The sequence below is a fragment of the Astatotilapia calliptera genome, chromosome 23 (genome assembly GCF_900246225.1).
Source record: "Astatotilapia calliptera chromosome 23, fAstCal1.2, whole genome shotgun sequence".
Taxonomy (NCBI): domain Eukaryota; kingdom Metazoa; phylum Chordata; class Actinopteri; order Cichliformes; family Cichlidae; genus Astatotilapia; species Astatotilapia calliptera.
In genome coordinates, this window is record NC_039323.1 from 5,134,669 (window position 1) to 5,159,398 (window position 24,730).

Here is a 24,730-nt window from a genome sequence, read left to right on the forward strand (position 1 = left end):
CAGTACGGCTGCACACAAAATCTAACTGGTGATATGACTCGGCTGAAGAAACACTGACAGTTGTTCATAAATGGCAGCTGGTAATATTTTTAAATATTAAACTGCAAGGAGAATGAGGTGAATCGTGACTTCAGGCACATTCCATACGCATTTTAGCTCAAATTTCTTTGCATTGGCTCTCCCTTGCTTTGCATCTACATTCGCAGAGCACCAACTCTTGACAAGATGCAGTTCCATTAGTTCTTCCTGTCCCTGACACATTTTCACAATATTGCTATTCTGCTCTTCACTCGTGTTGCGCACTTACATGAGTCAGTTTCGCAAAATCACGATTCAGAACAAGTGGCCTCTGTTTTGCATCACTCCAGTCTAGACACTACGGCACATTACTTAAAGGCAAAACTACCACCTGCATAATTACTGGCTCAATAAAGTGATTTAAAACAATTTGAATAATAGTTTAAAAAAATGCAGGTTATCATTTAATGTGTGCGTTTTTGCTTTTTGCACATTATCATTTGAACAAATTTGTAGATCACAGAAACCTCAAATTTGGTACTACTCTAAAGGTCAGCTTTGTACATAGTGTTAATCATGAGCCCTTTAACTTTGATCAAAGACAGATGGCTGATGTGGACTCACACGATGGTTGTCAGTGTGGTTAAACTGACAGACCAAAGTTGTTCTATATGTGTTTTAATGTCTTTATTTGGTTAAATTGTATATGTTCTTTGTTTGCTGCTGCAAGATCACAGAACTGACATAACAGTTAAGAAAATTGCACCGTGGAAAAAGTTAACCTGAAAATAATCAGTAGAAATACCTGTCTGGAGCACAGTATGGAATGTGCAGTGAAGGAACAATAACCTGCTTTGTACCAAATAACAGAAATTATTTCGAACTATTTACACAGTACATAAAAACTAATGTTCCACATTTAGCACACTCCTTTGGAAGATGTCCAATACTTGGTAGGCTAAATTTAAGTTTTCCAATAAACTCAATGGGCCACCAAGAAAGCTTCCATAATGGGATTTTTTTTTTTCTTTGTGTGTGCATTGTTTGAATATAAAAGACTAAAAAAAGAGCGACCTGATGTTACAGACTGTAATCAAAGAACATTAAGGTTCTGATCACCGCCCATTCATAATGCAACAGATGCATTTGTGATGGATTTCTGCATCTGCATTTTAAACTCCAATAGCTGCTGCTGCTGCTGCTGCTGCTGCTGCTGTTGTTGTTTTTAGAGCATCTGCAGTTCTAACGGATAGCCTGCACAGCTTTAGCAGATTTCGAGTAGCCTAGGCTAACTTTTCTGCTCATTCATCATTTAGGCTACAGTCATATTCATATGTAGCTCTGTGTTTGTGCGCTGTGCTGTCTCCTTTTTTTGACGGCGTCCCGCGGTTTGCTGGCAGGCTGCAGCAGGGATGGGATGGTAGCAGGTCAGTGCGATCGGATGAGCGTTGTACCAGTCGGTCTGGTGGTTAATATGGAATATTTGCACAGAGCGATCTGTCAAATCCATTTGCACCGGCGGAAAAAGGGAGGCCTGTAGTAGTGCTAAATAGAAAAACAGGTCATTTCGCCGTTCTTTATGGCTTCTGGCTCCGGAGATGAAGAGGGAAACACGGGGGGCGTTTCATGGAGACTCATAGGCCCTGCCTCGGAGCTTTCCAAGAAGCGCTGCCGTTTAATGCACTCCTCTCTCGGCTATGATTCCGATGTCTGCCTCTTCTATGTGAAGGGGGAGTTTTTCGCAATGGATGCTCGCTGTTCACACTCCGGTAAAAACAACAACAACAACAACAACAAAAACACATTTATACCCGCTTAGATTTAGCTTTAGCAGGGCCTTTAAAACGCGAGACTAGAGCGCAGTTATATGTATAACATTGCAAACGCGTCACGTCGCGTTTTTATATGCAGCCTATTGAAAATGTCTCTGTGGGTGATTTAACTGTTAAAATAAGAGAAGGCTGAGAGGGGAAATAGCATCATGCCCCCTGCTGTCTTAAGTTTTAGTGTTATGAAAGTATCGCATTTTTCTAGAATAAAGATGGCAGCAGGGATTGTTATGAGAATAAACGGTTATTAACAGTTTCCCGTGCGGAAATCCAGGCGGTCCTCTGTGTGAGGGGGACATTGAGGAGGCTGACGGAGTCCTGCAGGTCTTCTGTCCCTGGCATGATTATAACTTTGATCTCAGAACTGGGAAGTCAGGGACATCACTACAGGTCAGTAATAAAGTGTGCCCTGATAATGCTGCTTTAGTTTTACACCAAAAACGCTTTTTATAAGGAGTGTTGATTAATCACTTTATTTAACTTGCATGTAGGAGCAGTAAATTTAGGCACCTGAATGTATATCAGGTTCTTTACATTTACTAAAAGCTGATACTAAGACTTGATGCATTCACATCAATTATCCTTTAATCTTAGACAGATGGCATGTTTTTGATAGACAGGACATAAAAATCAAAGCTCGTCAGATAGAGTTAAGGTGATGTTCAGCTTGAGATCTTCTGTTTTGTTTTGTTCCAATGAAAAAAATCAAGCTTGACATTTTATCCTCTTTTACATTCATCGTTTTCCACATATGATTTAAATATACATCACTTTATGTCACTCATGTCAAATGTTAGACTAAACAACATCAAACTGTGTGTTGTGACAGGCAGGGTTTTTTTGACTTGGAAGGTTACTCCTAAAGTAGCTTAGGGAGTTGTGTTTTGTTCTAACTTCTGTTTCTTTTTCTTTGTTTACTTTTTTTGCAGCAACAAGTGTATGAAGTCAAGCTGGAGGATGGAAATGTTTATGTGAAGCACAGAAGTCATCTGTCCTTACAGCCTTTTCCTCCAGATCGGAAAAGCTGATCTACCTCAGAGCAGGTGCTTTGTCCTCCTGTCCATTTGTTAGACTTGTGTAATGAACCTAATGTAGTTTGTTTTGAGACTTATTCCACAAACCCAAGCCGTCCAAAAACATTTCTAAGCCGTATCTCTCATTTTCTCAGTTTTGTTTCTCTTGGATTGCTGTATTCTCAGGACCAAATCCAGGAGAGTTTCTTGCGTTTTTCTTGCTGCTGGCATTCGAGATGGAGAACCATGCGCAGGCACTTAACCTGCAGAATCAGCAGGTTATTGTTGATTTTTGATAACACAATAGATGCAAGATAAAGGTAGTGGATTTATGCAGTTTCATGTTTTTTTTTCTTCCTTAAAAAGAAAATATCGTGATTTTTAGTGGAAATATTGCAGAGTAAATTTGATGTGCACTTTAGTTTTTTGCCTTCAGATTTGAGCCATTTGCACTTTCCATTTCATTGTTGATCAAAACCCTGTAATTGGAGTGGATCTCACCATTTTTCATCTCAGTTCTCAAGCTCTCAGCCTCTCTGCCTTGTTGCACTGATATGCACTAGCAAGCAAAAACAAATCTGTTTGAAGAAACTGAAAATCCTTCCAAATGCTGTTTATAATTCAAATATAAATTACCAAAACTCCGAACAGATTTTTTTCCGTTTACAATCCACTTGTAATCCGAGTTCTGTTGACCAATCGCATTTGAGCAGGCTTCGGTTACACCCAAATAAAGAAATCCATGTGGGGAGCAAAAACAGGAACGCATTCGCCAAACTGCAATCTTGTCTGATGATAGTTAAATTTTATATTTGCTTTGTTAACAGAAAAGAAAGGCTTGACCTGGATATCCACTGGCTGTACTGCAAGTCTTGAAAAAACGGTTATTGCGCCAAGATGCTAAGTCAGCAGACAGACAGTTTGGTTTTCGAATCACAGAGGCAATAGGAGTATCCAAAATGTAGCACTATGAGTTTTTAATTCAATTAAAATTGATAAAATAAAGAGTAAAAATGAGTAAAAACTGAACACCATCGTCTTGATTTCTTGAAAAGAATCATCATATTTTGCATGTTAGCGTTTTCGAATAACCAGTACAGGTCTCCTTTAGTAAAGCCCACATTTTGCATCTAAGTGTCATTTTATTTCATGGTTTACTATATTTCCTATTATTCCAGACTTGAGAGGCAGACTTGTTTAGTTGTGCCCTTGAAGCCATGTCACATAGGAAGAAACTCTCTTCCAGGATTTATTTGCAAAACTTTTTTTTAACCCAATTAGAGTTTAAGCAAATAGAAAACACATCAAGGACACTGTGGTTACAGTTGGTGGCAATTCCACAGCTAACACGTTTCCATCAGCATTTCTCTTCATTCCTGTCTTCTGCACAGACAGGTTTGTCTGTTACTGACGCAGTGGGATTTACGAGGAACGGTTAGTAAGGCGCCGGAGGAAGGTTCACAACCTGAAATGCACCACTGACTTAAGAAAAATGTGTTTTCCTAGCTGTGCGTGTGTGAGTGTGAGCAGTGATGCCAGTGTGTTGTTTTTTTTTTCTTCGTGGTGAGAGCAGTCACTCACTATATTTTCTGTCAGCTTCGTTTTCTGGCAGACGCACAGAACCCCGTCACGAAGGTGTCAATGACAGTGTGGCTCAACACTCCAGTTTTCCTCCCTACTGTGCTCCCTGTTGTGCAACTTTATTACAATAATAATTCCACTGGTTAAAAATGTTATGTGCACCAGACGTCTCGCTGTGTTGTCTTACATTTCATCACCTGAAGGGTAATGTGCAAACAAAGTGGAGATACGGCTATTTTGTGTCAGTAGAAAAGTCAAAGTAACGGTTTGAGATTCCGCAGGAATGTTTTGAGACGCTTGAGGCACATTGGGAAAATTGGGATTCTCATCAGAATGTTGTTATGTTTCCTAAAATGTATTTTATATTCTTTTGTATTTCTAGTGTATGTCTCTGGGACTGCATACACCAATGCATTTAAATTCACCCCTCTGTTGTAAGTTAGTATCATCAGTATCATGTTTGTTGTAAACTTTGTTTATTGTTGTAAGATGGAAAAAGTAAAACTAGATCTATGCATTTTATTTATTAAAAATATATATGCATGTTAAATAAACTTTTTCCAATTTTTAGACTGTTCATTTGTTAAACTTATACACAGTTCAGAGGACAACATCAAACAAAATGTTTACACAAAATCATTTATTTACACTTGTTCGTTCGTACATTTATACCAAATTTAATACAATACACAATTTACACATAAAGACCTAATTCAGAGAGAAACAAAGCATTCAGCATCTCCATGCAATAGTTAGCATTACAGACTATTATCAAGAGCTGATTTATGTAATTCTTTTACTACTCAGGATTTCTTCCTGGGGTGCAGTGGCAAGTATGCAACTCTCTCCATGTCCTCCAGAAAGCGGTGGAAAGGTGTAAGGCTGACCGTCTTGTGAATAAATTATGATCTCCCTGAGACCCTGCTGGACTATACAGAAGAGAAAATGGATATGTCTGTTTACGCTTAAGTTTCTGATAAATTGTGGATGGTTTCTGGTGGATTCAGAGACTTGTGCTTTTCTGCAGAACAGAGGCAAACTCAGGTCAAGTATTTTGAATAGAAATCCACTCCTTAGATTCTTTTTTTTTTTTTTCGAATATCAGTTGCCACAAAAAACCTCAAATTTTGCCAGATGGATTGAAATACACTTGAAAATATCCAATTTTCTACCATTCAAGAATTCTGCAAAGCTGTAACTATACCAATAGTATGCTTTAGACATTAGTTCCCCGTTTTGGGAAAAACGCTCATTCTCCTCCTTGCCAGAGTTTGGAGATGAGAATAGTGATGATACCCTTACATCAGTGGGTTCATTAAAAAAATACAGCCAGTACCCAGCTAACTCCAAATGTCAAACAATTTATTTAGAAGTTTAAAACACAAATACATAAATCATATTCATGATTCTGACACTAAATAAAGTAAAAGGTTTGCCACTACTACTGCCAACGAGTCAAGATAAACAGTTTCTTTTAATTAAAAAAGGAATATTTTCATCTTCTTTTATCTGTTGGTTTCAGGCTCAAACTGTCTTTATTTGATTTTAAAGTATCTGGAAACTTTTTCTTGAGCGATTAAACCAAACATTGCAGAGGTTCTTTAATCTCCTTTGAAGTTCCCTAAAGACAAAGTGGCTGTTTGGAGAGCACAGCTTATTTTTCCATGCAAAGCCTTACATAATGGTTTACTCAGGCTATTATTGTTACCTTGTCCTTCAAGCTCTCCTGATAACTTCTTCTCATGAATAAGCCAATTCTCCTGTCAAAGCATTCCCTGAAGAAAATCTGCATTCTTCCACGTGCAACCACTTTCAAAGCTCAAGATTCTGTAAGTGATGGGCTATGAGGCCAAAGACCACTAATATTTTCCCTTCTCTTTTTTCTTTTTCAAACCGTACCCTGAAATGATTAAACCCATCACTAGATAATCTTGCTTCTCTTTTTTCTGATGTCTTTGGTCTAACATTTCCTTTAGTTGCTCTACATCTGTTTGGCCCCTTCAGCTGACCTCACAAACTATTGCATTTTATAGGACTTATCTCTTCCTACACCTGGATTCAATCATCATCTTTCTTACGGGGTGGAAGCTGTATCTGCTGCTGGGACATGTTTGTTTCCAACTGGACATCTGAACTGTTCGTTCACACACAGCCCACAGGCCTGTGATTAGAGAGGTCAATGATAATTCTGAAGTTTGCACAGGCTGCCAAGCTATAGATCTATGTTTGGAGTGCTGTTATGTGCTCCACATAGAAAGATTTATAAGTTTGAAATGATACCATTTACAGCATATTAAATGATAAATCTGTTGCACATCAGGACTAAAAATATAACAGCACAAATGAACTGAGAAAAAAAAGACATCTTCAAATGTTAAATGTGCAGAGAGCTCGGTAGCAATTTCAAAGGAAATATGTGTCCATAATACTCTTGTGCCCAATTTATTGCTGATTGCTTAAGTTCAATTTGGTTGTTTGTGAAAGTCAAACTGTTTTTACAGTTCTCAAGAGAATATGTAATTTATTTTCTAATTAGCAGCAGGCTTATATTTACTTGTCAGCCTCTTCTGGTTTCTCCAAGGTCCATAGTGCACCTTATTCATTTTGGGATTAGTTCAGCTCGAAGGGTTTCTCCCATGGGTCTGCAAAACCCCATACTGCAGATAAACAATAGATTTAATCACTGAGTAAACTCCATGCCTATTACTTAGTTCAGTTAAAGTAGCCAAAAACTCAATTCATGTGTCTATTTCCATATCCATATGGCGTTATAGTCTACATTTATTTGTATTGCTACTCATACTTTTACACAGCTTAATAAAAACCTGACTTGTAAACACAAGTTGTGTTTCTTCTGAATTCTCATGCTTAAGAAATCATGTTTTGTTAATTAAGAAATGACAATGGAGTTTTTTTGTCCTACTAACAAGATTGCAAACTGAAGCCAAAAAGATTATTGTAAAGTCAGCAGATTCATGCTACAAAGAATGAAAAAAAAAACAACAGTGACTCAGAGAGTCAAAGAGTTGCACAACACAACTTCAGTTATTGGCTGAAAATCACACAACTAAATCAACAACAAGATTCTTGTGCAAGGTACAAATACCTTAGCCACACAACATGCAACATGAAAAACTTATTTAATTCACCAGCAGCACTTTTCATGAACTGTTATAGTTTGAAACATGCTGAATTTTATTCATTCTCAAGTTTAATGATATTTATTGCACTTCAAGATATAAAGGCAGCTCATAAACACTTTGCCCTAGAACAAAAACAAAGTTCATTTAGACCCTGAAAGAGCTTCTTGCTGAGAATGAAAGTATTGAGGAATAGATTATTATAAGTAACACTTTGTTTGGTGATGTTCTAATGTGGAATGTGCAGAAGGGGGGAAGGAAATCATGTCATGCTTCCAAAAACAATTATCGTTATTTTGAAGCGCCAGTCTAGAGTAAGGTCCTTGCTTGTCATGACGACAGCCTCAGTCTTCCACATTTTAAGTAAGTGTGGAAGAACGTCTGTCTGAATCACAGTTGGCAATATGGTACACTAATGAAAAACACTGAGAAGCATGGCTGAAAAGATTCTCTGTTCACTGGGTGGCATGCTTCACCCCACTGTCTCTTTTGCATGTTCCTCCACTTCATGGAGAGTTTCTGAGTTTGTATAATAAGGGCTCAGTGTCTGCTTCAGACAACAAGGACCTCACGTTGGTTTCTCTCTGATCTTGAGGAAAAGCATGAGTTCAGTGGAAAGCTATGGCCAATTACCAAGTGTTTGGGGTCTACCATAGTATTTATAGTTTTAAAATTTCTGGTTTTGGGTCAAGCATCAAGATATGTCAGCAAAAACACCCACTATGGAAGTGGAATGCCACAAATTAGCTCTATAAAAGTTCCAATTTCAACCCTCAATTTAGTGTATTCATTCATAAAATGAGAGCAAAGTCAATAAAAGCTGGTCACCAAGTTACATAAAAACAAATGATACCTGTCTTTTACCGTGGATGGGAGAAATTAATATACCAAATTCTTCGAATAAACGTCAGACCTAATGAGTTTTCTAAATTGATGTCTGTCTCGGGTTTGTGATTTTCATAGTAAAGGAGGGATTCACACTCATCAGCAGACAGACAATCTTCTGAACTTGATGCCATCATATGACTCTCAACTGAAGACCTAACAATATAAAGAAAAGATTATTATAGATATATCATTTTGATGTGATTGCTAGTGTAAACACTGATCAAATTATATTATTTCAACCTACTTTTTATCACTTCTGTTGGCATTACTGAATGCGTGTAGATACTCTTCTTCTGGTGGTTGAGGTGACTCTGCGATTCTGGGTCCTACCCCGTTGCTCTGAAGGATAAGCAACTACCTGGGTGGATGATCTCCTCATCTGCAGACCATCTAACTCTCTCATGTCCCTCGCCATCTGAGACAAAGTTTGACCTGGGTTGGTCTGCAGACGCTGGAAAAGGCTTTCCCTGTTGATTTTCCTCTCTGGACAACTGAAGGTAAGTGCAACTCCAGAGTCTGACTTCATCTCTCTGGAGAAACCATCTGAGGTGCCATCGAAGCAGCGCCCAATAGCGATCTCTTTGGCCACTCTAGGGTTCTGGTCTGTGACTGTGTAGATACCATAGTTGTGTCCCAAAGGGTCAACGGGTGCTAACATGGTGAAAGCATGAGACTCATTGTTTTGAGCCACTGGTGGATGTTTAATGAGATACTCTTGTAGGAGGTTGTTGGTGTTGATCCTGCGGCAGTTACCTTGTGGAAGGATTGATATGAGGGACCTGTCCACCTCAGCTTGGTCAAATAACATGCCACTGCATTTGAACTCTACACATGCTGCTGAGGTATTGGACTCTCGCATATCCCGAGTGCTGCGAATGTCTCTAATTCCATAAAGCTGGCCCTTTGTCTCTCGGTGTGTTCCTCCCAGATTCCTTGACCTGACCATGACTTCTTTCTGTCCAAGAATTTTGATCTTGATGAAGCATGCTCTAAACTCTTGGGGGTTAGGCCACCAGGACAGGTAATCTCCTGTCCAGGTTGTCAAATCATTCTCCTCAAAGGGAACAACGTTGTATTCATACTTGTCCTTTTCTACTCTAAAAAACCTGAAATGATTAGCATCAACAGGGGCATTTTCACAAGCTATTAAATTCTGATATGGATATATTGGCCCATTGGTCTCATCAAAATTGTTTTGGTTAGGCTTTGCCAAATTGATTTTGAAGGCAGTTTTCTTTAATGCTGGATCATCATGGTCTGAACGCTGGTAGTCTATTTTATCTAGATAGGGCTGAGAGACTCCAATGATGTTTGGATTCATCTTTGGGGAGGAAGGAGCTGCCTCTAGTTCCTCCCCACCCAGCATTGCTGTGACATAAGCTGTGTAAGCATCAGGCTTCTGGGCATCACAGAAAGCTGGTAAACAGGCCCCATTAGGTCCTGTTATGACACTGTCAAAGCGGCCCCATGCCCTGGGATTAGAAGAATAACCAGGCTTGGGCTCCAAGTTTATCAAGCTAATCACGATACCCTCCAGCTGTTCAGTAGGTAGGAACTTGTCACTCATGTAGGCACGAACTTTGACATAGCAGCGTCTATTTTCAGGTACGTCTAAATTGAAAAGTCTGCGTTCTCTGATTTCCATGTTGCCTATGAGGAATGTGCGCTCCTCGCGCTTGCTCCTTCCATGACCACCAGTAGTTGTTGTGCTGTAAGAAAAGTCGCTCTCCTCTTCCCAGACTCCTGTGTCGGGATTTAAAGACCACAGTTTCATCTGGGGAATATGTTCTTGCATTTTGACGTGCTGTGTGTCAAGGAGGACTTGGACTGCGCCAGCTCCAAGTACCTCCTTGTTGGAGTCATCTCTGAAGTCTACAGAAAACATGCCATAGGTCCTTAAAGGAAGCATGTCACCTTCATCATCCACAAAGTTAAGGTCGCCAGGGGCAGCTGCTGCAGTAGTGATGTTTCTTGGGTCAATGAATGTGACACTGGCTTTGACAGTTCCTTCGTAGATTTCTCCATTGTCCTTATGAAAAGAATTAGGAGGAATAACCAACTGCCCTATGGGGTCTTCATCTTTAATTTCTCCAAGGCTAATAAAATTGGTCTCTCCTGCATTGATATCAATTGGTGTTTGTTTTCTCATCACTTTCACATCGTGGTAAATAGATCCACTTTTCTTGTCAAAGATGAACACCTTGGGCGTGTCAATAAACTTTTGACTAGGATCAACAAAATTTACAACTAATCTCTGTGTGTCAGGGGTGATTCTTAATGTGAAGCCTCCTTGGTATCCAGTGGTACCCACTCTCTCTTTACCAATGTAGATGTGCCCAAAACGCAGAGGCTCATTATTGTCAGCTGTGACTACTCGACCTCGAACCAGCACAGTTGGCTGCACACACTTCTGACAACCGCACTGTATCACAGCACGGATGGGGAGGCTGTAGCTACCACAGTCAATAATTCTGCTTTCCATATTTTTAACACCACAACAGAATCCAGCTCCATCTCTGCAGCCCATATCAAAATCTAGGGAACCAGCACATTTGTTGTGAGGACAGCGGCCAGCATTGTAGTACTTGGAGTCAGTCCCGGGTTGAACACAGTCTGTGGGTAGCCTGATGAGATGTGTTTCAGGGGTAGAATTGCATGCTGGTGCTCCTTTGTCTGTGAAATAGACAATAAATGACATTAAGCTTTTGTTCTTTCATCATCATGAAAGAAATATTGCCATAAATTTTAAGTTGACTGCTGTGTAATGTGACTTTGATGGTGTTTCGGAAGTAAATGCAGAGTTAACATATTAAAAACAGGGCAGTTCATGTTCTATTTGCTTTGCTGTATCTGCTCTTGAAAGTTTGTCAAATATACAATCTAGCATTAAAATAAAATTGCTGGTTTGAGGGTAATTGCATATTGATTTATAAGCATAATGTGGAACAGGTATAGAGAATAGTTAGAACTTGCTGGTGGAATGTATAAAAATATTTATACCTTTATTTTTCACACATGGATGCTCACATTAAAAACACAGTACACACAAACGTCCAAGGTCTGCATGACCTGAAAGTGCATTTAAGTGGCCAAGTTGGATTGTGAAATATGCATAAAATGGTAATTAGACTTCAAGCTTAAGAAAAGGTTTCTTCACCAACCATCCAATTGGGAACTGGAAAGAACGACCAATTGTTCAACAACCCACTGGCAGCATAATTAGTATGCAGGATATCATGGCTGTTTGTAGTTAAGTATCCCTGTCAAGCTCACCATCTCCCACATAAGTCAATAACTGCAAAGACATGAAGCAGTTTGATTTGTAGATTGCTGTATTGTTTTGCAAGTTTCCTTTGATCATGAATTATAAAACATATAACCTCCTGAACAGCTGTAAACATATTGTGTTATTCAAATTAAACTTCTGCATTATGTGTAAGGGGAAAAGAAACTATTGGGATGAAGGCATGTTTATCATCCCGCTCTGAGGTGCAGGTGTTGTTCTGCACACATAAAGTCTCTCCAGCCATAATGACTTTTGGAGTACAGGGATTTGTCTGTTGCCTAGAATTGATTGCTTTAGCACTGTTCCATGAAAAGCCTGTTTGTTAATCTGTGTCTTAACTAACAAGCACCTGGAGAATATAAGCTGTGTATGTGGGGTTCTCCCACATGGATGTGGAAAGACATACTTGTCTGAGTCTGAGAGAGAAAAGAAACATAATTTATTGACAATCTTGGGTTTCATCTCAACACTGGGTGTTCTGGAAAAATTGGGTTTGAGGTTTTACAGTGTCCAGAGCCCTCTCACACAATAAAGAATCCCTGTTTAGAAAGCTGTAGTTTCAACCAATGTAAACACAATAAAAATCTATTCCTCCAGGCTCTGCCAGATCGTAAGACTGATATTTTTCATTTTCCCATGTTGGTTTTTTTTTTTTTAATGAAAGATAGTTTATTAACTGACTTTCTCCTCTCTTTCAGTTGTAAGCCACTGTGGTTTTGTTTGATTCCTCTTAATGCGTAGACATGGCTCATGGATGACTTGGTTTGAGCTCAGCACTGACATTCCTCTTTAACTGTGTATTCAATCTCTGAGGCAGCTGCTCTTTATACAGTAGAGTTGCGGTTGTTTGCTTTTTGTCAGTGGTTATACTTGAACCAGTACAAGACATTGACTAAATACGTCATTGTCAAATGCACTCGGGTGGTAGCCATCCTGAGCAATAATCCCTGTGTGCCGCTTTCTATCATCATAGCAAATTATTTCTTCTCAGTCTGATGAAGATTAATTACATTTTACTAGAACTTTACTATTTTTACTTAAAGAACAACCTTGAAACAGAAAAAACACTGGTATTCAGTGCTTTGCATGCAGTACATGTAAATACACTATAGAACTTTTTCCAAGGGTCACACATCTGTCATTCTCTTAGCAGGACTACATACATACTACTAGTCTGCATTTCATAAACTTGGTGCGGAGGTGGTGCATGGGCAAGGGAAAAATCTTATTGGTGCCAATCCAGATCAGCGTCTTCACTTACAAAAAACTAAATGGGGCATTAGCTCTGGCAGAGGAAGTGGTTTCTTTGTTTCTGCCATTCTTGTTTGGTGCTACACATACCAATTACAGTAAGGAAGGCGGGGGAGGACTTGATGCTTCCTGCAGGGCTGCTGGCTTTACAGTAATACTGTCCCGACTGCGCTGGCTTCAGATCTCGCAGTACAAGCTCCTCTTCATACTTGTATACCTTCCTGTCCAGCAGAGTCCCATTGTGATACCTTGATAAACAGACACAAAGAAAGAAACAGAGAGAGTGATTTGTTCTTCACTTTACTTTTTTACATTATTGTCAGCCACTAATCAGAAGGTCAGTGGTTCGATCCCAGGCTGCCTCCTGGCTGCATGCCAAATATCCTTGGGCAAGATACTAACCCCATGTTTGCCTACTGGTGGTGGTCAGAGGGCCCGGTGGCGCCAGCAGCCTCGCCTCTGTCAGTGCGCCCCAGTGCAGCTGTGGCTACAATGTAGCTTGCCATTGCCAGTGTGTGAATGTGTGTGTGAATGGGTGAATGACTGAATGTAGTGTGAAGCGCTTTCGGGTCCTTAGGGACTGAGTAAAGTGCTATACAAATGCAGGCCATTTACCATTGTGGAATGTTTATTGAACTTTAATCAGCTAAGCAATTATATTTAAAATTATATCTAAAATGTTAGCAAATATGCCACCAGTTATACTTATTTTGATGATTTATGCTAACAATGACTGTACAATGACTTTCATAGGAAGATTTATCAGATGACTTTAGCTTATAGAGCTTATGTTTTAGTTTTATAACCTGTAACTTAAAAACTATACATTTCATAAGTGTAGGAAGGACTGTAGCTATTTTTTGAGTGTTATTCTATGAGAGTGTGCCAACAATGATGTTCATCTCACCAGTAGTATTTGTCAGGTGTTGGTGATCCTGCTGCCTTGCAGCACAACAGCACCCGTCCTCCCTCGTAACGCACTTTATCCTCTGGGTGCTTCACAATGTACGGCTTTTCTGTGGAAAGCAGAAAGGAGCAAATCATCAAGACTTTACTCTGATTGTTGTGAATGGTGCCGCAGGTCATAGAGAGCTCATAAAATTCAAATATTACACTTTATTCGCCCGTCGGTCTCTGAGCTTGTGAAAAATGATTGTTGAGGGAATTGCCTTTTCGAAAGCAGCTCAAGTCTATTTTTATTTGGTTTCCATGCAACCAAGTCACTGCTCAAAGCTATGTAAAGTCTCACAATAGTCCAAACTGTTTATGTTGTAGAGCTGTCAATTTCCTGTTTTCAGTCGTCTGAGAATATGATTGAAGGATCTGTAGACTATGTGGAATAATAATAATGCTAGTCTTGTAATAATACCTATTTTAAGAACAACCCAAAATATGTAATCACTTTTCTTTCATTTATCTGCACTTACCAGCTGATCTAAGAATAGCCCGGACCCAGGACATGCCTGTGGTGTTACTGGAAGTGGACACAGTGATAGGGGCAAACTTCTCCTTCCTGATGGTGATTAAAGTTGGGCTGGAAGAGCAGATTCCTAGGAGCTTAAAGTGACCCATAGCATCTGTACGGGCACGGATGACCTTGGGATGGCTGGCTAGTGACACAAAGGCTCCTGCCACAGGGACACCGGTCACACTGTGGATATCACCATGTAGGATGTGGCCTTTGCACACGCAGTGACTGCAGTCTTCACTGGGATGGCCTTCAGTGCACACATACTGGCATTTGGCTTTTGTAAAGAAAGCGTTGAGATGTTAGCAGATACTGATCAAGACACCAAAGTAAAGAAATGCCTCACTACAGCTAAATGCAGTGTGGCTTTGCATACCTGGGCATGGAGTCTTTCCACATTTCTGGATTTCAACAGGCCGTCCCACACACTGCACTGTCGCTGAAGTCCTTACGCAAGTCCTTCTCCTAATCCTGCGACCTCCACCACAGGTCACTGAACATGACCCCCAGGGACCCCATGGACTCCATTTAGCTACAAAAAGACACAACGGAAGGGAGTTTCAGTGAATCATTCTATCAAATGGATTGTTAACTCCCTTGTGCTGACTATAGGATTTCTAAAGGATTTAGCTGCATTTAGAACTTTACTGAAACAGCTTCAATCAATAAGACTGTTGCTATTAATGGAAAACATAAATTAATGATACAGAAAATATACTGTGAATAAATGGAATTTTCCATTTTATAGCTGAAGGAAATGTCCGTAAATGGTACAGAGAGTATACTATAAATCTACAGAATTTTCCGTTTTATCATTTACAGAAAAGTCCGTCAAACTTCCGTAAAAAAATCAGAAAATGTACTGGCAGAAAATTACCAGGACATTTTCCGTTTTTCTACTGAATTTTTTTTACAGTGTACTGAATGGTTTAAAAGGAATGTTTTGGGGAATTCACCAATAAAAAGGGACATTATGAATCACTTTGTTGATTAAAATAGTTTATGTGTAGTTCAAAGACCATATTCTCTACACTAGCTTAGGGTCCTGTCCGAAATTTGGTGGTGATTGATATTTGGCTGTTACCTGTACATGGTGGGGTGGTGCACTCTCTTCTCTCTGAATGGTGCCCCTGACATGCTGGCACCAACAGCAGAGGCATGGGCTGTGCGCTCACACATTTCCTTCGGCGGACTTGGACACCCACGTCATTACAAACTGTGGTTGAACAGGGGCCCCACTCACTCCATTCAGTCCAATAGCTCTGCACTAAAAACATATTACAGAGGACAGAGGGACATTCTAATCTTGAAAGATGTAGCTATGCACCAATGTTTACAATGTTTAATATTTGTTTAGTTTTTGTAGTGTTTTGGCTAAATATTCATTTCTGTGAAGAAAAAGCTTCCACAGCCCTGGGCTGCTGTAATCGGCTCTACCTGGGGGGCACTGGAAGCGAACATGGTAGTTAGAACAAACGCGACCATGTGGCTGTTCCTTGTTGATGCACCAGAATCCCTTCTCCAGACTTGAATGAACCACTTCCCCAGTTTCTGCCGCTGCCACCCAGTCTGTAGTACGAGCCTCCATGGCTGTAGGCCGTGCACAAACTCTCTCTCTGTAATAGAAACGAATTGCCTCCAGGCGCTCATAGTCTCCATTTCCCCCAGGATGGTCAATGTTGAACCAAGATGTCCATTCAGTCACGCCTGGAGGCGCATGAAGGGAAGACGTGGATGAAAACCACAAAGATAGAACATTAGAAAAAACTAATAATTGTGGTGTGGAGGTTGGAGCTAGTTTTACATGGGGGGAGACTGTTAAGAATTAAGAAAGACTTGAACAGCAGGGATGGGTTACAAGCTTTCAGGGGTCTGCAACTATCATCTGAAACTGACTTCATATACTCCAGGGAGCTTTGTATTGTTGAGGATCTTTCCATGCCCCCTGGCTTGAGTCATGAGGCATTCTGTTTAATTTTCCATCTGTGGCATGTTCTGAAACCTGAACAATTTCCTACTGAGAAACATGAGGAATTACAAATAAAAGGAACCGATTAGCCTCATGTGATAGATTGTTTTCCTTTTAAAGTAAAGCACTGCTTTACTCCCAAACAATAATGTCCACCAAGAATTGATTATGTGTTACAGACAGCTGTTTCTGTATAGTTAAAAAAAATGTTGTTTATTGAAATGCTCCTAATTGTATTAATGTTGTGGTTTAAAGCTGTTCACATCACGGAAAGCTGACTGAGGCAAACGATCCTCCCAGCTATGCTAACAGTGAATGATTAGAAAGCAGATTAGTCATACATCTTTTGTACAGAAATGTCTTTTAGTGTTACACCTCTATCTGTTCTTAATAACTGCTGAAAAAACTGTGATATGAGCTGCAAGATAACCTCATCCACATAAGCAATTATAGTTTTAAAAACTCCCACTCTTTGTTTTACTTCACTGATCAGAAACACAGTTTCCATAACAACAGGCCTTTAGTGGAACAAACAGGAATTATTATGGTGCACGAAGTGATTTTTATTTAGCTTTGGGTCCAGACTTGAGCCCTGTCTTTATTTGCTTCTATTATTCCATTGAATAAAGTATCTGTAATTAAGTATTTTTGTAATTAACTATTATTACTACTGTAGCCAAGGATGTCTAGACAGCATCGCTGGATGACTTAGACAAAGTTAAAAGGACCATCTTTTTTCTATTATTTCCAAGCAGATGTGTTCTTAAAAGCAATGGACACCATACAAAGACAAAACACACTGCGTCTAAAATTATGTCTCGGCCTCATGCCTTGGAGTTTAAAGTTTTCTGAGTTACGAGTCTGCAAAGGAGTAAAATCTCTGAGGTAACATCTTTATTGGGCGCTAAAGGATTTACCTTGAGTCTTTAAAGTTTTAGTCACAGCCATTAGTAAGGCTGCTAAATCAGCAAGTCAAATAGCAATAACGAGCGTACTGATAGTTTTATAATACTGGCCAGGATCTGCCTGCACTTTTGCTTTCAGCTGATATTTAAACTCTGGCGGTTTGAAAATGTCTGCCAAAGAATTAGCTCTCAATCTCCCGCCGGTACCTGTTGTCTGTGAGTCAGCGTACATGTTGAAGGCCACTCTCCGTCTCTTGTCTGAATGACTCTCAGTTCTCAGTGATTCTGCGTACACAAGAAAACAGCTGGTTATAGACCGAGCTTACACTTTTTGTCCTTGAGAAACTTTAAGAAGAAAGAAAAGAAATTCTAGAAGTCATGTGTTGGAGATGAGAGTGTGTTACCTTTTTGAAAATATCTATACTTGTGCTTGCTTAAACTACACTATTGATAAAATCAAGTTTTCAATGTGTGTGCGTTTTGAACAGCTGCTGAGATTTACTCCAATTTTGTATGGACACGTGCACGTTTTGCTCTTTCTTCGAGGCAAGGAGACTTTCTGCTTAAATAACAACAAACTGAAGATTTATTCCCTTTTCTTTCTCTCAGATGTAAGCTTTCATCTATCCATCACTTTTCTTTTTTCCTATATTTCCCCTTTCACTCCTCTCTGTCTTCTCTTTTATCATAGCTGCTCTTCAGCAGCGGCACTCTCTAATCCCTCTCTAATCTCCCCCAGAAATCTTTGTCATGCATCTTCTCATTCTTCAGTCCTTCTTGCCCTCCTCTGTCCTCCCTTCTCCTCTTGATCCATCAATAAGCACCTACTGTTGAGGATGTTAATGAACCTTCAGTTGAGAAAATCTGAACCTGCAGAGTCATCTGATATTCTGTGCAGAAGCTTTCTGTTCACCTCTTTCTCTTACTCAAACACATGCAGCAATTTCATGCAAATTGGTTTTATTTGAAGGACATATGACTGCAAAATATGTATTGAACACAAACTGCATGCCTACATCACTAAATAAGTCTTACATCATCTTCTTTTAAGCGCGTGTGTTCATACACACAGCAGTAGATGTAAGAAGTAAGCAAATACTAACCTTTTAGAAAAAGAACGATATTAAAGCTGGCATTCATGTAATTTTTTTCCCTTTGATTTATTAAGCATGCACCGTACATTTTCACGCATGCTTTGATGTGCAATGATTCATTTTCCTGCGGCACAATTTTTTTTATGTTTTGAAAAGCGTCAGTTGTTTGCTTGACATTTCTCCTTTCGCTAGAAACTCTGGGAAGAAATGTGAAATGTGGCCATGCGGAAAAAATAAATGTCAGTCTGTGACAGAAACAAAAAGTGGCTTATGTCACTTTAGTGTGCGTGTGTAATATGTGCAAGTGCTTAGAACTGTGGGAGAGACGCTGCTGAGTTTACGAGCAGAGACGCCCAGCACAGAGACCGGTATCGATCCCAGTCCCCGCTGGTTTTACAGCTCACTTCAAGTCTTTCGTTTCATGCCAGCACATTTCTTTTCAAGCCCTGATGGCTTTTGATAGATTTACCAAAAGAAGGATAACAGTTCAGCAGGACAAACATCAACTTCACATTTTAAGGTAACGTAGACAGTCAGCTGACCTTCATGGTTGTTGATTTTTTTATGCCCTTGGCTTTAAAAACCATTGATATTTTTCCAGATCAGCTTTGTCTCTCTGATACCCTGGAATGACTTATAAACAGAAGCAAATGCTTTCACACTGATCTGGTGAGCAGATGTGGCTCTTCCTGCAGATTTAGTTTAGTAAATCAGTTCAAATAGTTTTTTCACAATTTTTTTTTGTCTCCCGAGCAGGCAAAGCACAGTTTTTCTCAGTGACAATGATGTTCACAAATCATCAACACATCCCAGAAACAACATCAGAGATCTCTGTCCAGAAGTCCTGGGAACAACTAAGATACTGCGCAGGACCCTCAAGCTCCCAGGCCTCTGGTACAGGACCCGAGCTTGAAGGATAGACCGCCCGCAGGGGCAAGAGGGGATTTTTTTTTGTTCATTTTTTATGTGTGTCTGTGTGCACAAAGAAGCCTTTTCTTTCTTTTATTAAAAATGAATTAAAACTCCTGTGGCTAATTAATAATGCTCCCCATCCTGAAGCGCATGTTATTTCCAAGAAGTTCCAAAACACTATTTCGGCTCCTGTTACATAACATTTTTCTTTCCTTTTCACACCAGAGCAAAGGGAATTCACAGCAGAACCGCAGGATTATCATTTCAAGATGTCTGATAATGATGAAAATGAAATGGCAAACAATTCTGTGGATTATAGGGTGACTAATGGTTTTAGAAAGCAGACAGAGGAAACCCAGATTAGCTACAGAAGAAGGCAAATGTTGGGGTAGTGACCTTAGTAATGGCTGGGATGAAGTGGCTTGGCTCCCACAGCGCACTCAAAGCTTATTGTGCTTCTGAGGGACATGTTAACACATTATGAATTTTAAATGCTAGGGGATTTTATGGGGGCACTGCTTCATGCGGCTGGTATGTGAGCGAATTTACCTCATCAAGAGGCAAGTAACACACGTTTTTCAAGCCAACGGGACCAAAGTTAGAACTTATTATTTCCTTTTTAAGCTTTAGGAAAATACACCCTAAAGGGACTGACTGGTGCACTATACCTTGTTCATGGGTTTGGGGTTTTTTTGTGAACAGAAATGTCTTTACGCTTTGACTTTTTGCAGCTGCTGTTACACAACCCAAACGTTGTGTATGTTGCTTCTGATTTTCTGATTTAACGGCCCATTTGGCGCTTGTCAAATCACCGCTGAACAATAAACTTCTTTTATGACATGACATGTTGTGGTTTAGCTTTGTTTAGATCGCATGGTTAAGTTTAGGAAATAGATGCAGTTTGGTGGAAACGTGAGGCTGTCCTGTTAGAAACAACTACGTTAGTCATTTCAAAATGAAATATGTTTACATTCAAGTGCCAGCAGTTTTAGCCATGCTCAACATCATAAACCTTGGACAAACCTTGGACAAGGTAACAAGATAGCTGCACTGGTGCGTTCGAAGAGATCTGCATCCTTTTCCACATATAGCAACATGGTAAGTTCCTGAATACCAAGCAATGTCACTTATATGTCTGAAACATAGCTACTGGATTACTTTTCATCCACCGCTGCATTCATTGTCCTCTTTATCCACCATAGGTCTGTTGTGACAACTGCAAGTCTTATTTTAGAGAACTAGCTTTGGGTTCAATGATTTACGTCACAGTGGTTCATTCTGAAATACAGCTGGTTCACTTACAGCCTGGCTGCACAAAGGCAAATCCACTAAGCCCTGGTGCCTTTGTGAAGGACAGCCTTGCTCTCCTTCACTTTCTGAGTGAGAAATTTCTACCTTAGCCAAAATCTAATAAAAAAGCTGCTGAAGAGTGGAACTGTGGAGAAAATGGAGGACCTTATGAAGTTTCACCCAACACGATTTCACTCATATTAGGGAGGTATGGTTGTGCCAGATGCAGGCTGGCAGACAGATGAGGCTAAGTAAAAGGTCTGGATCCTGTTTATTTATAATATTCCAGATCCCTACAAGAAGGAAAAGATGTGAAAACACCAGCTTCCTTCCTCGTGTTACATAACCTACTAGACAAAGCACAGCTCGCTCAAAGAATGGGGTTATGCTTTATTTGTTGATGTCGCTCGTGCTCGGGCTCAGGAGTGTGTGTGACAGCTGCCACAGGAGTCCTCTGTTAATAACAGAGGCATTCCATCCATGAACTGTGTATGCATTGTGTGTGGGGGCCTGTGTATGTGATGATCCGTTTGCCATGTCATCTGGAAGTTGTTTATGCGTTTGGCTAGCTCCTTAACTGAGGTGTGTGTGGTTTCAGAAAAGTCTGCTCTTTCTCTCAGTGCCTATCTCTCTCTCTCTTTACCCCAAAGTTTCTTCTTCTTCCCAAAAGGCTCTCAAAACTTATAAACATCTGTAGCTCCTTAAAATCAGCAGTTTTGTCCGTGACATTAACTAATGGTGGAAACCAACCACATGATTTAAGGATTTACAAAAGTATAACAGATGATTTGTGTATTTAAAGGAGGATATTTGTGGAACACCGCATTGTTTCCTTGATACTATTAAAAAACGTTAGTCAGTGTTGAATTTCTCAAGAAAAAATATCTGGAGGTTGAACTTCCCCACCTGTGCACAGGTACTGAGCCAGAAGCTGAAAATGTAAAGCAGCTGATTACTCCTGCAACAAATAATTTCTTGGCATCTCTTCTTGTGTCTGTACACATGAGTAGAAAAGAAAAGCAATGAAAGATGTGATTGTGGCTTGCAGCATGTCACTAATGGGAGTTTGCGCCTTTTCGTTTGATCCTATGTAATCTCTGCGTCAGTCATTAAAGTCAGCTGGCCAGACAGCTCTGTGCTTTATAGCAGACAGTGGTCAGCATCTGGAGAACTACCCCTCCGTCTGACTAACAGCCCTCCAGCTACTCACCAACTATTTTGGCTTTGCCTGAAAATTATGCAGAGAAGAGAAGAGAAGAGAAGAGAAGAGAAGAGAAGAGAAGAGAAGAGAAGAGAAGAGAAGAGAAGAGAAGAGAAGAGAAGAGAAGAGAAGAGAAGAGAAGAGAAAGATTTAGACCCAAAGGTGGTAATACCACTGTTTTCCCCTCTAAGTTGGGCATTCAGCAGCAGCTGCCAACTTTAAATAGAAAAACAGCTTGTAAACCTCTAAGCTCTAAGGTGTGTGGAGAGGGTGACTGAGAAACAAGGCAAGGAGAGAATGTTTGGAGGAGGGAGTGTGATTGAGGGAGAGATAGAAGGGAGAAAGGTGGGGAAAGTATTTGTGGGGAAATACCTGAGGGAGACAGATTAGAAACAAAAGGCGAGCAGATGAAGACGAGCGGACAGATGGAGACACGCAGTCGTTACTTTAGCAGTGGATTGAATGCAGTTATGAGGGCTGAACTGGTCATCAAAAGTGAAAAGGAAAGAGTGAAATGCTGGCCAGTGTGACGGTGGAAAAAAAGGCAGTAAAGTAATTTTACCTGTTCTCCTATTCCTCTTTTTTATTCCATTTTGTCATTAAGCCGAGCACAAACCAAGCAGGTGGAAAAGTGGGCCACTGGGTTTGTGATTATTGCACCTTGTTTCCAAGGTAACTGCGTTTATATCTTTAGGGACTGCTCCCAATGTTAGAGGGTGAAATAAGGACAAAAATGCACCACCTTACTGCAAGATGTGGATGTACTGCTAAAGGAGCGTGGCATGAGGCGTTAAACTTTTAAGGTTGGAGTGTTCTGTTCAATCAGAGTCAGCATGAATCACCATTTATACATACACTTTCACTGGTCTCTAATCTTTTTATATATACTCATCAGTGAATGGCACAAAGACATTTACAGTTCAGAGGCTTCAGAGCCCAACAAGACATGGAGACTATTAAGGTGTATTCACACTCATTTGCTTTTATGAACTGCCAGCTCCTTCACTTTGGAAAAAAGAGAGAAAAACCTAATGTGAAGCAGCTGTAAGGCGAACAGAAAGTGACAGCTCTGGAAAAAGTGCTGCTACTGGTGTCATTCAGGAAGAATGGCAAACTTTCAGTGGACGATAAGAGTGAAGTTTGCTGGGAAGAACTTCTAATTTCATCTGGAAGAAACTGTGTTGTGCTAATGTCTGCAGATAACCAACACTTAACCAGCATTAAAAACCGGGAGCTACATTAGAAAAATAGTGCAAAAAAAAGCTGTAATTTCAAACTGGATCTTGGTCAAGTAATAAAAGCTGGACACAATTTTCATAAAGCAGGCCTTCCGTTTGCTGATAGTGGCGGCTACTGTGCTAGGGTTTTCATAATCACGAAATTGTTGTTGTTTTGTGATTAAACGACACTGCAGGGACAGTTTTCATGACCTCTTCTCCTTAATATCCCACTCCATCTCCATCCAACTCCTTTGTGTTATTAAAAGTGCAGGAGAAACATGCATATGGCTTTAGATTCGAGATTTCAAGATAAAGAGGTAATAAGGCAGTCTTATCGCACGTTTCCATCGCTTCAAAGGATGTTACTTTGACTTAGTTTTACATTGCCAGAGACTTATTATCCCCGTAAAAAGTATTTCTACTTTCCTAAACCTAACCTCAAACCACATCTTCTTTCACAACATTTTGTGATTTACAATACGGACTTCATGACTTCACATCCCCAGAAGGGAGTAGGCTGACTTTGAACACAGATTAATGTCCCAACAATGTAAGTAATCCAAGTACACAGACACTAATCATGCACTACTCTTATCATATGAGCTCATCTTCAGACATTTGTCTAAATTCTTTCAACATCCCACTCTGACATCTTTAGGGAAATGCCGTCAACTTGGGAAACTCTACAGTTACTGTCAGTTGTGCGGCACATGTGTTAATACTCATAAACTGGCCCTCTTTCTTGTGTGATTATGAAATGAAAACTGAAAATTGCTCAAGGTTCATTTTCAACATTTGCAGTTTCATGAGCATCATTTTGTTGGCAAATCTGTAGTTACAGCTGTTTCTTGGGATTGTGTCATTCTGACATGATAATAATATATTAGCAGTTCAATCATCAATCTTCACCTACCTTGGCTCAGAGCCACCGAGGCCAGGAAAGACAGCAGCAGCGCCACTTTATTTAATCCCAACATTGTGCTGGCGATTCTCTACAGCATCGATACGAACTAATTCAGCTCTCAGCTGAGCGTAGCTACTTCAGGTCCTCAGGTGTGACTGAGGCTGTTGTTTGGACAAACTCTTGCCTCTGCTCCTTCGTGTGAGTTGAGTTGCTGAGCTGGAGACAGGAGCTCAGCCGTTTTTAAAAGAAGGGGCATCGGGACTGCACACCAATCCAGCCCCTCTCTTCTCACCATTGGCCAGTGAAATGCAACATCTGGGTCCCCCGTATCATGGTCCAAAAAAAGGTAAGGGTATGGTGGGGGAAGAGAGGGGAAGGAGCACACACACACGCAAGGAAAGAGAAGGCAAATGTGTACATGTGCCTGTGGTTACTGAAAGTAAAAGGGTGCTTTCCTGTTCTTCTTAGCTTTTTTTTTCACTATTTGTGGCTTATTTAAAGCATTACTTGCATTTGTTTAACTCAAGAGTTACATTGATTTGTAACCCCCCTCCACCCTATTGCACCAGCGAATACATATTTAGCAACACAACAGGTGTGTGGCTTCACGTGTGTGTTTCCATCTTTAAATCTCTATTCTAGTTTCTACGTGTGTCTTGTCAAGCAAAGAATTTTAGAACTTTAATTCCGGATGATTGAAAAATCTATTTTTATTTTTTCTCTTGCTTTTTTTAAAAGGCATTTAAAATATGAACGTCTAG

General features: G+C 40.1%; 2 protein-coding genes across 2 annotated transcripts; one reads left to right on the plus strand and one right to left on the minus strand.

Moving 5' to 3' along the window:
* The first annotated feature begins 1,042 nt into the window (after positions 1 to 1,042).
* Positions 1,043 to 4,995, plus strand: LOC113016847 (Rieske domain-containing protein). Its single transcript, XM_026160004.1, has 3 exons — positions 1,043 to 1,787; positions 2,122 to 2,237; positions 2,777 to 4,995. Exons 1-3 carry the CDS (start codon positions 1,598 to 1,600, stop codon positions 2,873 to 2,875), a joined length of 405 nt encoding a protein of 134 aa, XP_026015789.1. The 5' UTR covers positions 1,043 to 1,597; the 3' UTR covers positions 2,876 to 4,995.
* Positions 4,996 to 5,066: 71 nt separating this feature from the next.
* Positions 5,067 to 24,313, minus strand: cilp2 (cartilage intermediate layer protein 2). The gene is made up of 10 exons (XM_026159154.1): positions 23,979 to 24,313; positions 17,556 to 17,633; positions 15,912 to 16,181; positions 15,559 to 15,741; positions 14,851 to 15,006; positions 14,434 to 14,751; positions 13,914 to 14,022; positions 13,097 to 13,254; positions 8,714 to 11,142; positions 5,067 to 8,622 (listed from the first exon to the last, which is right to left on the minus strand). The coding sequence occupies exons 1-9, from the start codon at positions 24,040 to 24,042 to the stop codon at positions 8,735 to 8,737; spliced, it is 3,744 nt and encodes a 1,247-aa protein (XP_026014939.1). The 5' UTR covers positions 24,043 to 24,313; the 3' UTR covers positions 5,067 to 8,622; positions 8,714 to 8,734.
* Positions 24,314 to 24,730: the final 417 nt, after the last annotated feature.

Excerpts from the sequence above, each read along its gene's own strand:
- LOC113016847 (XM_026160004.1), top strand. The coding sequence starts at position 1,598 with ATGGCTTCTGGCTCCGGAGATGAAGAGGGAAACACGGGGGGCGTTTCA. Across the intron at positions 1,788-2,121 it reads TGCTCGCTGTTCACACTCCG|GCGGTCCTCTGTGTGAGGGG; the intron begins GTAAAAACAACA and ends GCGGAAATCCAG. Across the intron at positions 2,238-2,776 it reads AGTCAGGGACATCACTACAG|CAACAAGTGTATGAAGTCAA; the intron begins GTCAGTAATAAA and ends CTTTTTTTGCAG.
- cilp2 (XM_026159154.1), bottom strand. The coding sequence starts at position 24,042 with ATGTTGGGATTAAATAAAGTGGCGCTGCTGCTGTCTTTCCTGGCCTCG. Across the intron at positions 14,023-14,433 it reads GGCTATTCTTAGATCAGCTG|AAAAGCCGTACATTGTGAAG; the intron begins GTAAGTGCAGAT and ends TGCTTTCCACAG. Across the intron at positions 11,143-13,096 it reads CGCCTTCCTTACTGTAATTG|ACAAAGGAGCACCAGCATGC; the intron begins GTATGTGTAGCA and ends TCTATTTCACAG.